Source organism: Macrobrachium nipponense, chromosome 39 (assembly GCF_015104395.2).
Source record: "Macrobrachium nipponense isolate FS-2020 chromosome 39, ASM1510439v2, whole genome shotgun sequence".
In the NCBI taxonomy this organism is placed as follows: domain Eukaryota; kingdom Metazoa; phylum Arthropoda; class Malacostraca; order Decapoda; family Palaemonidae; genus Macrobrachium; species Macrobrachium nipponense.
The window spans coordinates 49,201,174-49,223,288 of NC_061099.1; the positions used below are offsets into that span (position 1 = coordinate 49,201,174).

Genomic DNA, 22,115 nt, shown 5'->3' on the forward strand with positions numbered 1-22,115 from the left:
AAGAACGGAAACTTGATCCAATAATATGATGCTATCATAAAATATATATGAAAATGAAACAGAATACTGCACTTGCGATTTCATTTTCACATAAAAAAAACGTAAGGATCAATTCCCGGGTAAGAACGAAAATTGATCCAAATTAAATTTCATGCAAATAAATAAATGAAAATGAAAAGAATATGCAATTGCGAATCCACTTTCATTGCATTCTATTATACAAAATTAAAAGGCTCGTGCCGAGCGCAATCACACTCTCGGTAACGAACGCACAGGGCAAAAATATAATGAAAAGAGTACTTACATTTTTCAATTACACACTTTCGCCCAAATACATACTCGGCGCGAGCGCGCCCGCCCTCGGCACCGAGACATAATTCAAGGGTTCAATTCATGAAAAGAGAGGAAATCGCCGCATCTACGGCGATAACTCCATGTTGGTTCATAATTAAGTAATGAAATGAAAACAGTGTACTTACAGTTTCATTTTCAAGTCAAACAAACCATTAGTAGAAAACACAATATAAACAAAGCATACGACGATGAAGCGGGCAGAGAGCGATGACGAACACGTCCTTCACACCCGCGGCCGAAAGCAAAAGTGATTTGTTTACCTCCCAGTCGCGCGGCGCGCGACTGTCGGACAAGCAGTTAACTACCGTTCTCCCCTTGTTCGAAGCTTACGACCGTTCCAGCTGCCGCTAGCTACTTCCTATTGTTAAAGGACCGATGGTTTGTATTACGTATCGGAACAACTGCAATACACGTAGGACTATTGACCTACACCTATACAAAAACAAAAAAACAAACACAAAACACATGTACACTCGACAAGAAAACTGAAGATACAGTTTTCATTAGCTTTCGTTCATCCAATTTCCCATTTGTTTTTACTGAAAAGACATATCGCTAAATTTACTCTAGAATATGAAAATATACTGCAAATTATATCATATAAGTTAAAACTGCAAAACAAAACCATTCAGATACTTAAAAACACGATATAGGTATGTCCGAAGTAATTGGAATTTCTCAGATGGATTCGTTCATAGAGATCTGGTAGATAGAATGTGAATTTCTGATTTTAGTACTATGTATCATGACGACAATATTTACTCGTTTTGCTTCATGAACAGGGATATATTGCATCATCGTAAGTGGCGAGTGCAATTATTTTAGTTCTACAAACTTATGTTTGTATTCCAAAGCGATTAAAGTTAGCTGACGACAATGGCACTCAATGTTGCGACGGCTAAGGTAGGTTGGACAAATCTAGTTGCATCCGCAAGAACGTTTTCTATAATGTGAGGAGGAGCCCTAGAACTTCGAGCAGGAAAGCGCAAGTCACTGGATACTAGCTAACATAACGGATTTCACACTGATCTTTGACGTTGACATGGATCGAATGCTAGTTGCTGTTTACAAAGCTACTGTCTTTAAACATAAATCTTAATTAAGGTTAAAGTAGTATGCCAGCTCAAAGATTTTCTGGCTATATGCTCCCATTACAAAGCAGTTCGTAGTAGCCTACAGCCCTACACGACTGCATTTCTTTGCCGCGAGGCTGAAAGATCTCCCACGATATAAAACTTTAATTGCCTGTGCAATACATATCGAGTTATTTGTAGTAATAAATATTTTTACTTAACACAGCTTTTTTCGTGAATGATTTGAGGATGAAACCCGATTTTCAAAAATAAAGACTATATCAAGAGAGCAAGAATGACCGCACCGTGTCTAAAATTTCCCTCGTCTTTTTACAATCTTTGAATGCTACGGCAACTGTCGAATGTAATCAAGGTTAGGGAATGAATTTCTTAGAGAATCAACTTGAATATTATGATCCTTCAAATTTGATCTAGCATAGTGCAGCACGATCTTGGCAGTCATATCATATCGCGCAAGCATAGGCCTATTGATAGAGATACTTATTTCATTATATTTTCTTTGGTCTTTCCCCCGTCACAAGTCCGTCACCAGTACTATAATTCTCTCTCTCTCTCTCTCTCTCTCTCTCTCTCTAAAACCCACTTTAAAATATATATATATTACCACTCAATCTCCCAAAGAAAATATAATGAAATTGAGTATTTAGATGATAGGCCTAAGGGGCCAAGCTTTCACATGAGGCAGATTTTGCTCCTCTCTCTCTCCTCTCTCTCTCTCTCTCTCTCTCTCTCTCTCTCTCTCTCTCTCTCCCCCTGCTTTTTAAAACACATTTGAAAAAATATTATCACTCAATTTCTCAAAGAAAATATAATGAATTAAGTATCTCTATAGATAGGCCTATGCTCTCTCTCTCTCTCTCTTCCACTTTTAAAACACATTTGAAAAAATATTATCACTCGATCACTCATTTTGTAAGATCCGTCTTTAATTACGTATGAAGTATGAATTTTACGTCAGTTTAGTGTCAAACATTACTTATAAATAAGATTTCACAGTGGGTTTTAAAAAAGGATGATCGGCATTCTACCCTGAACTGACGTACCAAAACACCATTAACGAATAATACAGAGCCTGTTTCTACATTCAAGTATAAATGATTATAGGGCCTCAACAGAATCTTTATGGTGTAAAGTTGATGGGAATCTAGAAAGCAACAAACGCTATGATTTTGAAGCTCCGCCCCCTTTCAAGAGTTGCCAGGTGTGGCATTATTGAGCAATATATGTATGAAGATTTTAAAAAACTGTATCTTAACTTTCCTTGCCGAGTGTACTTATCAACTCCAGATATTCCAGGGCTATCCTGTGCTGTCCACTGGTCGAGGTCACAGAGATACCAACCACAACCCAATAACACAACCACCAAGGACTACAACCAATAACTCAACAACCAAGGACCACAATAACACAATAACAACCAAGGAACACAACCACAACTCAACAACATAGCAAACAACCACAACCCAACAACACAGCAACCAACCAAGGAACACAACTACAACCTCACACATAACAAAACTCAACAACACAACAAAAGACCACTGCACAAACAACACAAAAAATCACAAGAGCACAGGCACAACAACTCTAAGTAAAAACACTAATTTAACAATACCAAATAACAACAAAAACACACAACTCAGCTGAACATCACTGCCTTCTCCAAAATGTTCCAGCACTACTGTCTGTAACCAGCTCTCACCAAAGACTGACTGAAAACTAGCCAAAACACAGAACTCTAACAACAACAGCACCAACAGACCACCCAGAACTCCCAACAGCCAATCCAATCGTTAACCATCCAACCACCAATTACTCTCTCTCTCTCTCTCTCTCTCTCTCTCTCTCTCTCTCTCTCTCTCTCACACACACATACACACACACACACACACACACACACACACGTTGTCAAATGGAACTCCATAACTCCTCCATAACTGAAATAATGGCCTGAGGAACTTCAGGAATTCCTGATGATCCATAAGTACATACAAGTTAAGTCCAGTGTGGTAAAAGAATTGTCTGCTTAATGAGCAAACATAACAGTCACTAAAGCCCCTATTACACATATCCGGTTTCCTACGGCGCCGTCGGTCGCGACGCTAGCATATGTTCAAACCGGAGCGTGTGATAGCAAATCGGCCGTACGAACGCTCACCCACGGCCGGCCGGATGAACTTTCGCCAGTACTAAAGTTGGCCATACGGCCGTCGTACGTCACGACTGAGGACGTAGCGTGTAATTGCTCACCGTATAGTATGACATCAGTCTGAGGCTGCACCTGACAGTGGAAGGTCGCCACCATGGCAAGCTCTTGCGCCAGTGATTTCTTGAGTGACTTCATAGAAATTTATCGAAATGAGCCATGTTTGTGGTTCATTAAATCTAAGGATTATTCAAACAGAGAAGTGAGAAATGCAGCATATGGTAAATTAGTAAATAAACTTCAAGAAATTGATCCTAGTGCTAATAAAGATACTGTTGTTAAGAATATAAACAACTTGAGGAGCTCATACAATAAAGAGCTTAAAAAAGTGCAAGCGTCTAAAAGTTCGGGGAGCGGTTCAGACTCCATTTATACGCCAAAACTCTCATATTTTCATCTGATGCATTTCATCAAAGACCAAAATGTGGAATGTGAACCATCTGTTTCAAACATGAGCCTTAATACACAGGAAATCAATGAAGAGGTATGTATATATAATCATGTCATATTTTATTTACAAACAAAAGAAAGCTTAAAAATATTCAGTTGAATAATTCACACTATTTCTTTATTTAAATATTTGGATATCTCATTACCATTCAGTAGAAAAGCAAACTAAGAATATTATACATTGTCCTGCCATGCAACTTTTCCTTCGTTATTAAAGTAATTCATGAATGTATCTCGTACTTTCTTAGCAGCATTGGGGGTATTTCTCATAGTCCCTCTTTGCAAGCCTGCTAGTGATTGTTCGACTTGACTCATATTATCTTCAGCTTGTTCATCAGACTCATCTGGGATAGAATACCTGATACATTTTGCACGTAAAAAATTATGAAGTGCACAACAAGCCAATACTACATTTTTAGTATTTCTTGGCAATAAATTTATAGCCGTTTGAAAGATACGAAAGCGCGAAACCAAAATTCCAAACACGTTTTCGATAATTCTGCGAGCCCTGCTCAGGCGATAATTAAAGATCCTTCTCTCATATGATAAGTCCTTTTGACTAAAGGGTGTTAAAAAGTCAGTTCTCATAGCAAAAGCTTCATTGCCTATAAACACATAAGGTAATACTTTTTCAGAACCTTCAATTTTATTTTCTTGCGGAAGATTTAAATGTCCTTTGCACAATTTGTCATAAAAAGTGGTCCTGTTTATTACCCCTCCGTCTGAAATTCGTCCATTGATGCCGAAATCACAAAGAATAAATTCATACTTTGCATTGGCAATGCCCATTAGTACCATACTATGGAAACCCTTGTAATTGTAGTAGAATGATCCTGATTCTGGAGGTGGCACAATCTTGACATGTTTGCCATCCACAGCTCCGACACAGTGTGGAAAATTCCAGACTCTCTCAAACTCCTTTGCGATTTCTTCCCACTCATGCTGTGTTGATGGAAACTGAAAAAAATAGTAATAGAGAATTATTTAACATATAAGGTTTATAGACTATGCTAGAATGAACTGGAAGTTATTTAAATAAATACCTATTTTACTTATAGAATTTTAGAACTACTATTTCTTTCTTTCTTTCAAAACAGAATTTCCATGTTTATGTTACTAATTATTTTGCTTTATTTTCAGCACTCTCAAGGAGACGATCTTACTAAAGAGAGGGAAACCCAACATGAGGATGATTCATCGCTACTGCCTTCACGGCATACTACATCAGTCCTACCGGCACCACCAAAAAGGCGCAGATCGGTACAAGGCAAAGCTGATCACGTTTTGGACCTTGTAGCAAAAAGGATGGAAGCACCTCCAAATTCGGAATATGATGTGTTTGGTATGTATGTGGCTAAAAGGTTACAAAGCTTGCATTTAGCAAACCTGGGGATGTATCCGGTTGTTAAAAAGCTAATAAATGACGCTATCTTCGAGGGTGAATTGGGCACATTGACGCCCTATTCACGAATTGCCCAAAACCAAGCTCCATCTCTATCTAGCACTCCTGTACCTACTCCAAGCCCAAGTCATTACCAAGCTCCATCTCTGTCTAGCACTCCTGTACCTACTCCAAGCCCAAGTCATTACCAAGCTCCATCTCTGTCTAGCACTCCTGTACCTACTCCAAGCCCAAGTCATTACCAAGCTCCATCTCTGTCTAGCACTCCTGTACCTACTCCAAGCCCAAGTGCGGATTACAATTATGAGACATATGATATTCTCCAAATGTAATGTAGGTACACATGTACATTTATGAACCTTGGATACTCTGGAATAAAGTTTGAAACTTCTTTATTTTTTTTAATTAACCTGGTATGAATGTTTCATACTAAAACGAGAAATTATAGTTATTTGTGCAAAATAAACTTACCTTCAGATATTTTGGGCCTAAACATTTGTAGATTGCTGCACATGTTTCTGGGATTATTGCACTGAGAGAAGGCTGCGATATAATTGTTGTAAACTTTAGATCGCTATATGTTCTTCCTGTAGCAAGAAATCTCAATGTGGCTGAAAGACGCTCATGTGGACTAATTGCTTCTCTCATGCAAGTGTCCTTTTTTTCTATTAAAGGTGATACCTGACTTAAGAGTTCCAAATATGTGTCATGATCCATTTGCATGTAGTTAAACCAGTCATCTTTTTCTAGTGCTAGTTCCTTCATTAAGTTAACATGAGAGTATTTTTGTCGTTTACGCAGCCAATGTTTGGACCAAATCTTCCTTTTTCTTGTTTTCACCTTCAAACAGCACGCTAGAGCAATAGCAACGAGATTGTCGTCGAGAGAAGACATGTCACTCCTCCACCACAAACAGTGCCACACTCACCCACTTGCCACCGGCCGTTCAAATACGTGTAATAACTCTAGCCGTAGGCCAGAATTTTCCTACGGCGCCGTAGGCCAGGTTGGCCGTAGGAAACCGGATACGTGTAATAGGGGCTTAACAGCACACTTGCCCATTTCACGGTGACAGAGAAAATGCCTCATGGTCCTTGCTGAATCATATCAAGATTGTACAGCAATGGGAGATCAATTGAAAACAGTCACAGTAAGCGAAGCACTGGCTCACAAAGGTGGAGTACGAAGTGTCAAGGGTGAAGTGATGTATATTACCTCCTAACAAAATCAAAAAAGTCTATGACGACCTCATTCTCTAGGAGTCAATCTTCTTTCGTTCATGTGGGAGCTACCCTTCACACTCCTACAAAGAGCAAATATTTGGAGAGGATCTTTAGAATAGAATTTAGGACAAGTGATAGGACCTGTAAGGTCATTCAGTGCTGAAACAGAAATTGAGTAAAAAAGTTTGAAGGGTGTGCAGTTGTACAATGAATCATTTTGTAGCATCCCTTCAGCCCCTGCTGCAACCTCTTTCATTCCTTAAAACTGTACCTCCATTCATATACTCTTTCTTCCAACTGATTTTCCATCCTCTAACAATTGTTGCACAGTGCAACTGTGAGGTTTTCCTCCTGTGACACCTTTCAAATCTTCAATTTCCCTCTCAGTGCTGAATGACCTTATAGGTCCCAGCACAAGGCCTTTGGCCAAAATTCTGTATTCTTCTCTGTTCATAACGAATCAGTTGTTAGGAGAGGGTGGAAAGTATGAAGGGAGAAAGAATATGAATGTAGGTACATATGAATGTACCTATACATATGAATGAAGGTACTGTAAAAGGAATGAAGGGTTGCAGCTAGGGGCCGAAGGGACAATACAATGAACGTAAATGGGGTGCACTGACAGCGGTATTAGGTCAGTGTCGAAAGACAGAGTCGTCGAAAGACAGGGTGTCAAAGGACAAAGTGTCGAACGGACAATGTGTCGAACAGACAATGTGTCGAACTGACAATGTGTCAAGCAGACAATGTGTTGAAATAACTAAGTCGAAGATAGAGAGTGAGAGAATAAAGTACCAAATTGTCTAATGACTTTTAGCGGTGAAAACTTGACTGTAACAACGAGGGGGGAGCCATTCTTATTATTTGATGAAAATGGTGTAAAAATATATTCAACAACCCAGAATGTCAACACTTTGAGGTCCAATAGAAGATGGTTCTGTGATGGAACCTTCAAGTCGGCTCCTAATGGAAAATATCTATATACCATTCATGGTCTTATTGATCAAAATATGACTTTACCGTTACTGTACTGCATTACCGATAACAAAGATGAGACTACTTATTCCATTATTTTTGAGTTTTTGCATGAAAAGCAATTAAATCCTCCTTCCATTACTGCTGATTTTGAACGCTCGGCCATCAACCAAATGAGGATAATTTTACCGGAAGCCACTATTTATGGATGCTTCTTTAACTTCGGGCAGTGTCTGTGGAGGAAAATCCAAGCCCTTGGTTTGCAGACATGGTATAACGAGTGCAATAATGCTTTTATTATAAAGCAAATACATGCCCTCACATTTGTTCCTCCCTGTGATGTTTGTACTCTGTTCAGTAAGTTAATGGAGTCTTTTGATGAAGAAACCGATGAAATATTAGGAGAATTTTTACAATATTTTGAAGCTACATGGCTGGGAATCGTTCAGAGGGGAAGGAGAAGAAACCCATTGTATGAAATTGACTTATGGTCAGTTCACGAAAGAGTGGCAAACGATTTGCCTGGGACCAATAACTCCGTTGAAGGTTGGCATTATGCATTTCATTGAAGAGTGAAGATTTGCCACCCTACAGAGGACAAGCTTTTACGAAAACTACGTATGGAGCAGGCCAGTACTGAAATGATTCTAGAGCAAATTCGACAAGGCAGAGATGTAAGAAAAAAATATAAAAAATATTCTATCCTTAACTTAAGACTAAAAAGTATTTTTGATACATACGACGTCAATCTTGGATTAGAATATCTCAGAGCCATCGCTCACAATCTTTAAACAAATATTGATGCAAGTTTTTTTTAATACATTAATATATTTTTATTTTCATATCTTATATTTTTTCATAAATAAAATTCTTAATGTTTTTAAGCTGATATTGATGAATAATTGTAATTCTTTACTGATAAGTTTTTTTAAACATCAATGCATTTGTATTTTCATACTTTTATATTTTCACATAAATAAAAATTTTAATGCTTTTAGGCTAATATTGATGAATGATTGTAATTCTTTGATAAAAAAGTTTTTTTTTTTAATACATCAATACATTTTATTTTCATATCTTATATTTCCTTATAAATAAAATTTTGAATACTTTACTTTTGTTTGAATGACATCGAATGTAATTTTGATAACTAATTTGACAATTGGATACTTTATTCTGTCTCTTTCTCTCTAGAATCAATATGTAAAGTATAGTTAAAGGTTAATTTGATTACAACTAATTTCAGTCCGTAGTCCATTGGATACTTTTATCTCTCTCTCTCTCTCTCTCTCTCTCTCTCTCTCTCTCTCTCTCTCTCTCTCTCTCTCTCTCTCTCTTCGGCTTTATCATTTGACACTGGCAGTTCGACACTTTGTCTGTTCGACAGTTTGTCAGTTCGACACTTTGTCAGTTCGACACTTTGTTCATTTGACACTTTGTCCATTCGACACATTGTCCTTCAACACTCTGTCCTTCGATACTCTGTCTTTCGACATTCTGTCCGCACACGACTGACAACATTACCACACCCCATGGGGTAACAGAATCTTTTTCATGGGGTTTACACATCTATCCCACACACATTTGCACTGATTCAACTCTTATCACAGTCTCGCACAGACATCCAACCAATCAAACAAAAACAAAATATTACCAGAGTAATGAATACAAACAACCAAACGACAAATGGGGTGACAGCAAAGCAGCCATGTGCACTCTTGATGGTTATCAAAGAAAATGTGAGGGTATACATACAGGCAGGTGAATACTGGTCTGCTCATTCATCGCCATAACATCAACAACCAAAACAGGTACGCACCAGAGAACATTCCTGTAGAAGGGACAAAAGTTAGTACGTATATACAGGCAGTCCCTGGGTTACAACGGGTTCGGCTTCAACGTTCCGAGGTTAAGGCGCTTCTCAATTATATTCATCAGACATTATTTCCAGGGTTACGGCGCCTAGAACGCTCATCTGGCAGATGAAATATGACACTAAAAATGCAAACTAATCAATATTTGAAGGTTTTTTTGATGAAAAATGCAATACCAATGCAGTTTACATAGTTTTCAATCCACCCAAAGCATTAAAAGTAAGGTTTTCTTAGGATTTTTGACGATGTTCCGGCTTACAACGGAACCGGAACCCTCGTCGTAACCCGGGGACTGCCAGTATTTGGTAATGGGGTACTAGCAGGTAACATATGTTATACAAAACAGAGAGAGAAGTATGATCTGTCTCAGATAGAGATGGAAAATTAACTAAAGTTGCCTTAAACACTGTCTAAACTGTTTATTTGGTTTGGGCATTCAGCCATTAAGACTGAAAAAAGGGATTTGGAGTGGTTGGACACCACAACCATGAGAGCCAGAAAACAATGGTGATGATGTACAAAGATCTATCTATGTATATAGATAGATAGATCTTTTACATCACCACCTTTGTTTTCCAGCTCTTTGGTCGTGCTGTCCAACCACTCCATAGATAGAAAGATCTTTGTATATCATCACCTTTGTTTTCTGGCTGGGAAAAATGCTTAACTGGGTGTAAAGGGCATAACAATTCCTATTTCAAAAATTATGGAAATTACTTGAAATTTTTGGCCTTTTTGGCTAGCTCTCCAGAACATCCTTGTGGGGTTGTAATCTCTGTTACTACAGAAGTGCAACTTACTTTAAATTCAACTTAAGCTATACTGTACTTTTAAAACATTTTCATAATTCAGTGAGGTTTCAGCAGTTAACGCATAATGATGTATAGAGGTAAAAATTTAATGCTGTATTACATTTTCAGTTTTTACCTCCGAGATATTGATTTCACCCTTGGTTATCTGATGGTCATCTTCTTCTGAAGGTCATCTATTAGTCTTAAATGGATTTTAATAGTACTGTGCTGAGAAACACAATTTCCCAATTTATCGCAGTAAAAAAAAGTGCCATTTGCAACCATTAAGGGGTTACCCAGTTATTTTTCAAAATAAATATACAGGGAGATGCTATTGGTGTGCTAGTTTGTACTATCAAAATTAACAATTCACTAAGTTTCAAATCATTCCTGAATTCAACTTTTAGGGAATAAAAAAAAAAAAACCTTATAGCATAAAAAGTGAGCATAATTTCACTGGAGAAGTAATTATGAGTGAATGAAGCAGTTTGGTCTCCCAAGTGAAAAGATAAAACAATAAATTGATACTGGGATTTTTAAAAAGTTGAGCAAAATTCTAAAGGTTTTCATAATATTCAAACAACTGAAATTTAAAAACTATCACAAAGTTATCTCCATAATTTCTCACTAGGCTCCTTATTGTATAAATCTGGTTTTGTGTTTAAATAAATGTACGTGAACCCTATATGATATCCCATTATTATCAGAAGGCTTCATGACACACTTCCTCGCTCAATTTTGCGAAGTTTCCGTTTCCTATTGATCCATCTTAATTGTATACTACGTATTCCTTTATTTACTTATTTATTTTTTAAATTTAATTTTCTTAAATTGATTTCATTTTCTCATTATCCTAAAAGCTTGAAATAAAGCCTTTGTAACTCCATTTCCAAAACTTAGCAGTAGATGTTAGTCAAGACAAGCCAGAAGGTCTTAGGATTGCATATCTGGATGTCCTAACTAGTGCCCTGACCTGCAAGAACCTGGCCAATTTTTTATGGCTTTCACTGCATTTTGACCCTAAATGGCATTTTGAAGTCTTGAAATCTTTTTTTCTTGAAAGCTCCAGCATAGCTATTTCAATGATGAACTGTATAGAACATAATTTGTCACCTTACACTTTGGAATCTAAGGTGACACTTAGCTGACTAGTAGCCTCTTTCACTGTATGAGATGACTTTTGCCAATTTAAGATATGAACAATAAATTAAAAAAAAATTCAAGTAATACAGTTCTGTTTGCAATTACATTTGCTTACAACATGCAATCTCATTTCACTGCCCATGGGCAGGGCTAGGAAAGAAGTCCAGAACCACCCTAAAAGTTGCTGGGTTGTAAGGCTATACAATTTTGGCCCATCTTCCTTAGTATTATATGAATGCTTGAGAGCTCATTCACAAACTTCTCCAGATTTCTTAGTAAATGACACCATTAGTATAACAGAAGATAACTGAAAACCAAAACACTATGGTTTCAACAGAAAGAGCATAAATAGGCTCTACTGGTCATTTTGTTCCTCCTTTACAGAAACAACTTCATTCGTGAGCTCTGTTTTAGTTAATATAAAAGAGTATGGCTTATCAACACAATGCACACCAACACTTGAACTCAAAGTACCAGACTTGAAAGTTTTGTCTTCCTCTGCCTAAGTGAACTACCTCTCCAGAACTGTTATCAAGTACACTGACTCACTGAACAATAAAGATTTCTCATTAGCAATTTAGTACTCACCAAATATGAATATTTTCTTTAGCAAACCTATCTTTTTTAGCATTACAGTATGTATTCCTTTTTCATCAAGTTCATCAGTCACACCTTGTCGTCTTCATGTGTCTCTTGTTGCCAAGAACCTAGTAGCAGATGAAACTGAAAAAGTAAAGACAATAAGAATAAGTTAAAAGGCCAAAGAGCAAAATCAAATATTTGTTTGGTTCTATAACCATTGATAAAAGAATAATTTTTTAAAGTACAAAATTGTATTTTTCCTAACTATACAATCCTGAGGTCCTTTACAATAGGATTATGCTTATGGTAAAGCTGGAACACGGCCATTAAAACTCTTGAACGAGGTGGTTAGGCAGTAACTACCATCCAGTAGGCGGGGAAACCCACCTGCCCAGCTATAAACATTCCACTTTGCCCTTAGGACCAGGTTTCAGATTGAGGGGTGGCATGAGGTGGGCATTAGTGTAAAGGACCTCAGGTTTGTACAGTTGGAAAAAAGGGATTTTGACGTAAGGAAAAATCTATTTCTGGGCGATTGGCTCGTGTCGCCAGCGAAATATCCTTTAATCTATTATTTCTAGGGTAAATGTACTAACACATACCAGAGAATAAATAAAATAAAGAAAAAGGTCAGTATAACTGACTCGCTCACCCTCCAAGAGGGTGTCGGTATGAACACTATGGCGAGTGAGACCACTACCACGAGCCAAATGCCAAAAGAATTCTCCCACTACAAAATCCCCCCAAGAGGAGAGCCGACCCACAGAGTGGGCAGCACATACTACTACTACTCCATCCCATGCTGCCGACTGCTGCGCCTCTGGGTGGCCCATCCTGAAGTTAGCAGACAATCTTGCGCTGGACGGGTAGGGCGGGATTTCGCTGGCGACACGAGCATCGCCCAGAAATAGATTTTTCCTTACGTCAAAATCCCTTTTCTGGGCTCAGCTCGTGTCGCTGCGCGAAATCGTACCAGAGAAATAGCACAAGATTGTAGAGAAATCAATAAAATTAAAAAGAGGTCTCAAATAAAAGATAAAATAAAAATAAAAGAATATTAATGCTAATAAGGATACATATACACAGTGGTACAAAATTAGAAATATGCTTAAATTACACTTAATTCTAATAATATTTCTTAACTTAGGGTAATTTACATATATACAGAGGTAATATGGTATATATGTACCAAAATGGTATCTGTGTAAAATTTATGTATCAAAATGTACAGAGCAATTAACATAACAAGTTGAACAAACAAACTCAATCATAATCATATATAAAGGAATGTATATAACTTAATATACAAAACCCGTAACCATTATAATAAGATGTATCCCCTAGCATAAAAATAAGGGGATGACATCCAACATATCAATATTCATCATCAACTGTGAGTGTCCCTAGCAAAAAAATAAGGGACACCCACCCAATTATCACACAAGCAGCTAAGACACAAGGTGACCGTAAATGAACAAGGTAGGAATAGACAAACTGTTGGGTGAAGCAGGTAGAAAGGAGGACTGGATCTTCTACTAAAGATTAGCTAGAGTCAGGGGAAACTATGTTCCCCGCTGCAACTGCTGAAAATTTCAGAGCTTCCAAGGACTTTAAGTAATGACGTTTGAAACTGTCGGCGATTTCCATCCAGTATACTTTTTCAACTCATCGAAGTTCATATGTTGGAAATAGTTAATTGAGGTGGCTACTGCCCTGACATCATGTGCTTTAGGGAAAGAGTCAGGATTGGCTTGTTTAATGAAGTACAGGATTTGTTGCCTGATGCCTTTAATAGATAAAGTGCCACCTTTTTCTCTCTTAAAGAGAGGACCCGATGAGGAGGAGGAGGTCCTAGATAGAAAGCTCGCAAGGATGAAACTGGGCAAAGAGATATATCTTGTGGAAGGGGTAGTACCTTCCATGGTTCCCACCTCATCAAAGGATCTTCATTCTTAGCTATGAAGCTACGTTCCGGAGAAAGTAGCACTTCCCCTGTGGGAAGGAACTGAATATGATCCGGATCTCTGGATAAAGCCGACAGTTCTGAAATTCTAGCTCCTGAGGCCAAGCTTAATAAAAAGAGGGTTTTTCTTAAGAGCATTATAAACGAGCATGTGTCATTATTGGTTTCTGAAGCCAGTTTTAGAACATCGTTTAAGAACCATGATACTGACGTAGGCCTTACAGAAGGTCTAAGTCTAGCACACGCCTTGGGGATAGACGAGAAGTAGGAATCTGCTTCAAGTCTATGTTGAACCCAAATTGAAAAATCTTTTTCAAGGCTGATTTGTTTGTCGTAATTGTGCTAGCTGCTAATCCTTTTTCAAATAAGGATCTGAAAAAGGATATAGCTGAATTGATTGTCATGATCTTAATATCTGATTCTTTCAGGAAGGTTGCTAACTTTTTGACAGCAGCATCATACTGTCTCAAAGTTGAATCTCTTTTATCGGATTCCAAGAAGAGAATATTCTGAGGGTCAATGTTCGCATCCCTTTTCGCTGCAAACTTCATGAAATCCATAAAGTTAGGGTTTTGAGAATCCCTGAGGAAGCGAACACAGTCTTCGTTTGTACTGACTGGGAGAGCCTGGGATTGGGGATCCGAAGAGGGCGAAGACCCAGTTCCAGAATGAGAGGGTACCAATTGCTCTTCGGCCAGTCTGGGGCTACTAGAGCCACTTGACCCTTGAATGTCCTGAGTTTTGTTCAACACTTTCATGAGAAGATTCACTGGAGGAAAGACATAAATCTTCTCCCAGTTGTTCCAGTCTAGAGCCAGGGCGTCCGTGGCATAGGCCAGAGGGTCCAGGTTTGGGCTACATAACACGGAAGTTTGTGGTTCGCTTGGGATGCGAAGAGATCCACCTGTAGACCTGGAACTCTCTGAAGAATCCACTGGAACGAAACTGTTGTCCAGTGACCATTATTCCGACTCTAGAGGTACTGATCGGGATAGAGCATCTGCTATGACGTTTCTCACTCCAGCAATGTGAGTGGAGGAGAGATGCCAACTGAACTTGTCCGCCAGGGAGAAGATGGCTACCATGACATGATTTAGATGACGTGACTTGGAGCCTCCTCTGTTTTATACAAAATGTACTACCACTGCGCTGTCCAGGACTAGCTTTATGTGGGAGTATTTTGGCGGACGTAACCTTTTTAGGGTCAAGAACACTGCCATTGCTTCCAGTACGTTTATATGGAACTGATGGAACTGAGGTGACCACGTTCCTTGAACCTTCTTGAACTGGGAATATCCTCCCCAACCGCTTAATGAAGCGTCTGTGTGGATGGTGATCCCTGGTGGAGGAAACTGAAGGGGCACTGACACCGACAAGTTCTTGACCTTCGCCCACGGGCGGAGTCGATTCTTTAGAATCAGAGGGACTGAGGACATTTTGTCCCTGGACCTGACATTTGCTCGTGAGCGCCAGATTCTGGTTAGGTCTTTCAGTTTGGCTTTCATTAGGATGTTCGTCACTGACGCAAACTGGAGAGAACCCAGGATCCTTTCCTGAGATCTTCTTGAAGCCAGTTTGTGACTCAGAAATTGCTTGACTGACTTCGCTATTTCCTTCCTTTTGGGTGATGGAATCGACAGAGTATGGGAGGATAGATTCCATTGAATGCCTAGCCACTGAAAGTTTGACTCTGGAGTGAGTCTTGATTTGGTCCTGTTTATCTTGAAGCCTAGATATTCCAGGAACTGAATCACTTTCAGTGTTGCTTTGTTGCATTCTTCGACTGTTGAGGCCCAGATCAACCAATCGTCGAGATACGCTACTACCATAACCCCTTGCGATCTGAGTTGTTGAACTACTACTTCCGCCAGCTTCGTAAACACCCTGGGGGCTACGTTGAGCCCGAAAGGAACTACTTTGAAGGAGAATGTCTGGTCTCCTATCTTGAAGCCCAGATACGGACGGAAGTGTCTTGCAATAGGGATATGATAGTAGGCGTCTGTAAGATCGATAGAGGTGGTGACGGCCCCACGGGGAAGTAAGGTCCGCACCTGCGAGATCGTGAGCATCTTGAACTTGTCGCAGCGAATGGCTAAGTTTAAGCGGGACAAGTCTAAGATTACCCTTCTTTTTTGTGAGCCTTTCTTTGGCACGCTGAACAAGCGTCCTTGAAACTTTAACCTTTTGACTCTCGCTATAGCTCCTTTCTGAAGGAGATCCTCCGCATACTCCGTCAATTCTTTGGAAGGAAGTTGGCGGAAAGGTCTGGATGGGGGTGGATTCGTTAACCAGCTCCAACCCAGGCCCTTTGACACAATGCTCTGAGCCCACTTGCTGAAGTTCCACCGGTGGCGAAAGTGAAACAGCCTCCCTCCTACCTGAAATTCCTCATTGGTTCTGGTAGCCTCCTCGGCCTCCCCTGAAATGTTTTCCTCTATTGAAGGGACCACCCGATCCTCTCCCACGAAAGGATCGCTTACCTCTGCCTCCCTTACTCGAGCGGTCATACTTCTGTGAAGCTTGACCCTCGAAGACCTGGTTGTAGGCTGGAGAGAGAGCGTAAGAGGTGGAGGGCTGAGGCTGAGGGGAGATCACGTAGATCGGCTGCGATTGAGCCTTTGAGGTGGAAGGTTGGGCTGTTTGCACCAAGGGAACAGCCGGAACTTGCTGAGAAAAGCGTGGTTGCTTTTTCTGGTAGGGTTGGAAACGTCTAGGTTTCCTCTGAACCTTACCCTTACCGACTTGGTCCTGTCGTCTCTTGGCCGTAAGACCCCAACGGTCTTTAAGGCTCTGGTTCAATCTCGTAGCCTCTGACTGAACCTCCTTCACCATCGCATCCGGGAAGAGGTCTGCTCCCCAGATGTTTGACGCAAGCAACTTATTCGGCTCGTGCCGAATAGTTGCTTCTTGTAGGACATGCTTCCTACAATTCGTCCTAGCAGTGGCAAACTCAAACATATCTGACTGCACCGTTTGAGTCAACGATTTGGTGATAAGCTTGAAGAGCGGTTCCGACCCATAGGCAACGGTAGCCACTTCGGTCATAGCCATGGAATTAATGGACCTGGCTAACCGCGATTTGGCTTCGAATTCTGCCTGAATAAGGCTATCTGGAAGCCTAGGAAGCTTCTCACCAAACTGCTCCATAGCACAGTCTGGTTTGAGTTTGCCCGCTGAGAAGGTGTTAGGTAAGTCTTCCCACAATTCACCGGCTGAAGGAAGTAGAGGAGATGTAGGATCTGCTTCCTTCAGTTGAGGCATGGAATCCCCCTTCTGGGCTGCTTGAATAGTCGTATTCGCGATCTTTGTCAGGAAAGGGAGCGGGGTACTCTCTTCCATCGTAAAGATCGTAAACGGGCTCTTGAAAGGTTGGATTTTTGTATTGGTACAATCCATGTCCTCTAAACACCTGAGCCATTCTCTCTGAGCCTGGTCACGTGAATAGAGGACTGTCTCCTTTGGAACTTTGTCATCCCGAGTCATGGCTGCGGCGGTGAGCCTGGCGTAGCCGATGAACGGAGGCTGAAGGTCTTCCGGGTGGAACTCGAAGTCCTCAATCCTCCGAGTTCCACATTCCGGGATAGAGATGAGCCCGTCTTGGAAGGGGGCGTATGACGCTACTCTCCCAAGGGTTGTTCATTGAGAACGGAGGAAGAGAGTCATACGGGGGAAGTTGGGCTCCACCTGTGGTGAAAGGTGGAGGAGAGGCTACAGGAGCTTGGCTCAGTCCGGCTATAATGGTGTCCTGAGAAGTAATCCTATCCGACAACCGAGAGAACATTTGTTCCATGCTACTTTTCAGGGACCCAACCAGATCGCCCACCTGTTGTAAGAGGCCAGCATTGGCGTCCAGAGCCGGAGCTGCTGCGGAGGTGGAAGGGTGGCCCTGAACTGGAACCAGGGGTAGCGGAACTAACGACTCCGCTGGAGTGTGAGATCTCTCTTTGGAGGATCTACTCCTCGAGGACTTAGAGCCAGACCCAGAAGCTTTAGATCTCTCTGCTCCGGGATTCCCAGCCGGAGACTTACGAGAGGATGACGCCGAAGCCGTCTTCTTAGACGACGACGACGTCTTCGTCAAGGTTTTGACTGTTTGACCCTTGACCTTGGGTCTAACTGAAGCATCAGGAGAAGTATACAACTCATTGCCTGTAAAGCCTTGGAAGGATGGAGAGGTTGCAGGAGTAGAAGAACCAGTAGCACCCAAGGGTATCCCTTGGGTGTCCAACTTACCTACTTCGACCAACAGGTCGTCTACACCTACCATGGGTTCTACATTAATATCCAGTGTCGCGACTACCGAGGAGATGTCCTGGCCTTGGTCTGTCAACGAGGCAGCCAGCTGTTGCTGGATGAAGGCGATAGTCGGGGCCGCATCTGCTGGGTCGACGTATCCAGTCGCCTTGCCTCCGGGGAAGATTAGCACCGCTAACCTCTTCTCTAGGATGTAGGGCATACCCTTGGCGGCGTTCTTCCCGAAACCGCCGACCCAGGCCCGCAGGGTTGCCAGTGCGGTATCCCTCACAGCCGGAGCCTGGAAGAGAGGGTATTGGTTAGATTTAAGAATAACTTAAAACTAAAACTAACTTAAAGCGTAACTTAAAATTATAGGGGCTATAAGGTCCCCTGAATTTTTACCTTAAGTTAGAGTGATTAATGTAAAAACTTAAGCACTATAAAAAATTTTTGAACCATTTAACGGAGTTAGAATACTTACCCCGTCCAACAGCTGGCTCACCAGATCGTAACATATGGTACACGTCTCGTGGTACCAGACCTGGATGTCCCCGTGCGGAGTCGCGCATGGAGCATGGGACCGGCAAACTTCGTGTCCACAAGGGTCTTGAAGTGTGGCGGCGCATCCCGGATGCTCACAGTTGGTGGTCTGTAAGTGAAAAGACACATGAGTATCTTAAAGACTGTCACTTACAGGCTAAAGGACAAAAGAACTCCGTTGCATGCCGGAGCTCGGAAAAAATTTTGGGCATAACCCCTCCCTGAATTGCCTGAATAGGCTATAACCCCGGAGGGATCCGGTGCAGAAAGGGAGGGGGGGTGGTTTAAGGTACTTAAGATAAACTTAAATGTTTAACAAAAAGATCTTAAACCTAAATTCTACCGTACCGGACTAAGTCCAGTGCGTGACGGAGTGTGTAACTCCGCGAGACGGAGTGGTTAGAAGGGACCGACTGTATGTTCCGGTCCACCCTGCTGGGTGGACTATCACCTTTCCGTGGATGCCAGGCCTCCGGTGGTAAAGGAGCCCTAGTAAGGTGGAAAGGAGCAGAGGGGCATACAGACTCGGGCTAGCCACGGAGCGACGGGGTAGCAACGGAGGGGGGAAAGGCCAGTCCCCCCCCACATTACCATCCGGCCGACCGGGAAGCCGGAGAGGTCGAGTCCAGTCTGGGTCTGTCCCGTCCCTCTACTCCCTCCGCCTGGGGGGAGAGAGGGAGGCAGGCTCGGGTATGCGGAGCGAGCATGGGGCAGACCGACCCATCCCCCCCGACTCTATAGAAGAGCGGGAGGGGGGGAAGGTGACTGGACAGGCGTCTGGCTGCTCGTGATCACGTAGTGACCACGGGGCGATAATAATCACAACTAAGCCAAGAAACATAACCAACTGATCAGAGAGATGCTATCGGGAAGCAACCGAACTGAAGAGCGGTAGTATATAGGCCCAATGGGCCATGACCTAGGCTCAACAAGCCAGACGCCTAGCTAACCTAACAAATACATATAAGTAAAATGAATAATAAAATGAAAGAAAGAAAACAATATAGTAGGAGAAAAAATCCAGGAGTGTACGACTAACCCGAAGGGAAGTCTACCACTCAAAGCCAGCCGAGGCCGATACTAAGAGCCGTGGCTGGGGTCTGGATAGAAGGACCTACAGGAGGTAAAAGACATGCATGCATGACAAAACCGTGTAGGTCGTACCCTAAACAAATCGGATAATAAAATTAGAGCGTACTAAGTAAGGGGATGTTCTGGGTATAGGCGACCAAGAACGAACCCACCACGAGGCAGAACCATGCCGCCATGCTTCCGACTAGAGTTCGTATTTATACCTAAAAAACGGCAAATACGGGCTCAGGGCCGGAAAAAACCAATTAGCAATAAACACTGAGTACTTAACTTAGCTGCTGCGATGGCTGCACGCTCCATAGTGAATAAATCCAAAGTAAGGGCACACAAAAACACAGAGTAAAAAATGGCACGTCTGACCTGGGTGCGCTAACTTGAAAGGATGGCCACCAGAGGCGCAGCAGTCGGCAGCATGGGATGGAGTAGTAGTAGTATGTGCTGCCCACTCTGTGGGTCGGCTCTCCTCTTGGGGGGATTTTGTAGTGGGAGAATTCTTTTGGCATTTGGCTCGTGGTAGTGGTCTCACTCGCCATAGTGTTCATACCGACACCCTCTTGGAGGGTGAGCGAGTCAGTTATACTGACCTTTTTCTTTATTTTATTTATTCTCTGGTATGTGTTAGTACATTTACCCTAGAAATAATAGATTAAAGGATATTTCGCGCAGCGACACGAGCTGAGCCCAGAAAATGATATTGTTATGATACAATAAGGTTTCATACATACTTACCTGGCAGATATATACTTAGCTATAGACTCCGTCGTCCCCAACAGAAAATCAAATTTTGCGCCACTCGCTGCAGGTAGGTCAGGTGATCTACCGCCCTGCCCTGGGTGGCAGGACTAGGAACCATTCCTGTTTTCTATCAGATTTTCTCTCTTCCACCCGTCTCCTGCGGGGAGGCTGGGTGGGCCATTAATCGTATATATTTGCCAGGTAAGTATGTATGAAACCTTATTGTATCATAACAATATCATTTTCATACAATCAACTTACCTGTCAGATATATACTTAGCTGATTGGCACCCTTTGGTGGAGGGTAAGAGACATCTAACTACTGGAATAGACAGGTAAACAACATATGTTGTACGTAGGTATTTATAAACCTTGGTTCCTACCTGATAGGTGGTAGACTTCATAGCTGCTGCCCAGGAGTCTGCACCACCTCAAGAGCCTTAGCGAGATATTTGATCTATGGCCAAGAGTTCTTGTGGGTCTGCCGATGGGGTCTTATCCGCTTACTCGGCAGAGCCTAAATGGTATTTGTCAATGGGTGCTGATCCACTTATATGACAACACACCTTATGAAGGAGCACACAACTGATCCATATCACCTGATCCTAACCACCATGTTAGTACGTACTAACGATTGTTAAGAGTTATCCCCCAACTCTTCACAAACTACCAGAACTCGAATAACACAGTACACACGCATACATAAAATTTAAAAAAAAAAAAAAATTAAATACTCTTCTAAGAAGATATCACAAGAGTTCCTTACTGAACAAAAGTGAACGGCCGCCTGTGCGACATCTAGCACTTTTGCCAGCAGAAAGTCAAGAACATATCTAAAAGAAGGTACGCAAGAAAATTAAGGATCAGTGCTAGCTCCCATACCCAGGATTGTATCCGCAGACACGAACAGACCCAGAGAAACACATTTCTCGTAAGTCACACAAACGTCTTTTAAATAGTGCGATGCAAACACTGAGTTACACCTCCAATAGGTCACTTCCAAGATATTCTTTAGCGACATATTCCTTTGAAAAGAGAGAGATGTCGCTACTGCTCTAACCTCATGAGCTCTTACTCTCAAAAGTTTATAAGAGTCATCTGGGCAGATCTTGTGTGCATCTGTGATGACGCTTCTCACAAAGAAGGCCAAAGCATTCTTAGACATTAAGTCTTGTTGGATCTTTAACAGAGCACCAAAGACCTTGTCTAGAACCTTCCATCTGTTTCTTCTTATCTAGGTAGAATTTAAGAGCTCTCACAGGGCAAAGAGACCTTTCTGCCTCTCTACCTACAAGATTCGACAAGCCTTTAACTTCGAAGTTTCTGGGCCAGGGTTTCGAAGGATTTTCGTTCTTTGCCAGAAACAGTGCTTTAAATGAGCAGATGGCTGAGTCTCCTCTGAATCCTACCCTAGCATCTAGGGCGTGCAGCTCACTAACTCTTTTGGCTGTCGTC

General features: G+C 41.5%; 1 protein-coding gene across 6 annotated transcripts in view; it reads right to left on the reverse strand.

Annotated features, from left to right (window-relative positions):
- Positions 1–4,147: 4,147 nt before the first annotated feature.
- The window catches only part of LOC135210329 (putative nuclease HARBI1), a 105,899-nt gene continuing 87,931 nt past the window's right edge, over positions 4,148–22,115 (reverse strand). Inside the window, exons 2-5 of one of the 6 annotated variants that reach the window (XM_064243218.1) lie at positions 12,101–12,235; positions 9,460–9,535; positions 5,978–6,809; positions 4,148–5,046 (exon numbers count right to left, since the gene is read on the reverse strand). In XM_064243218.1, the coding sequence (XP_064099288.1) occupies positions 4,279–5,046; positions 5,978–6,400 (1,191 nt within the window). In that variant the 5' untranslated portion in view covers positions 6,401–6,809; positions 9,460–9,535; positions 12,101–12,235 and the 3' untranslated portion in view covers positions 4,148–4,278. The other 5 variants (XM_064243215.1, XR_010313498.1, XM_064243216.1 and 2 more) reach the window with 5 other exon arrangements.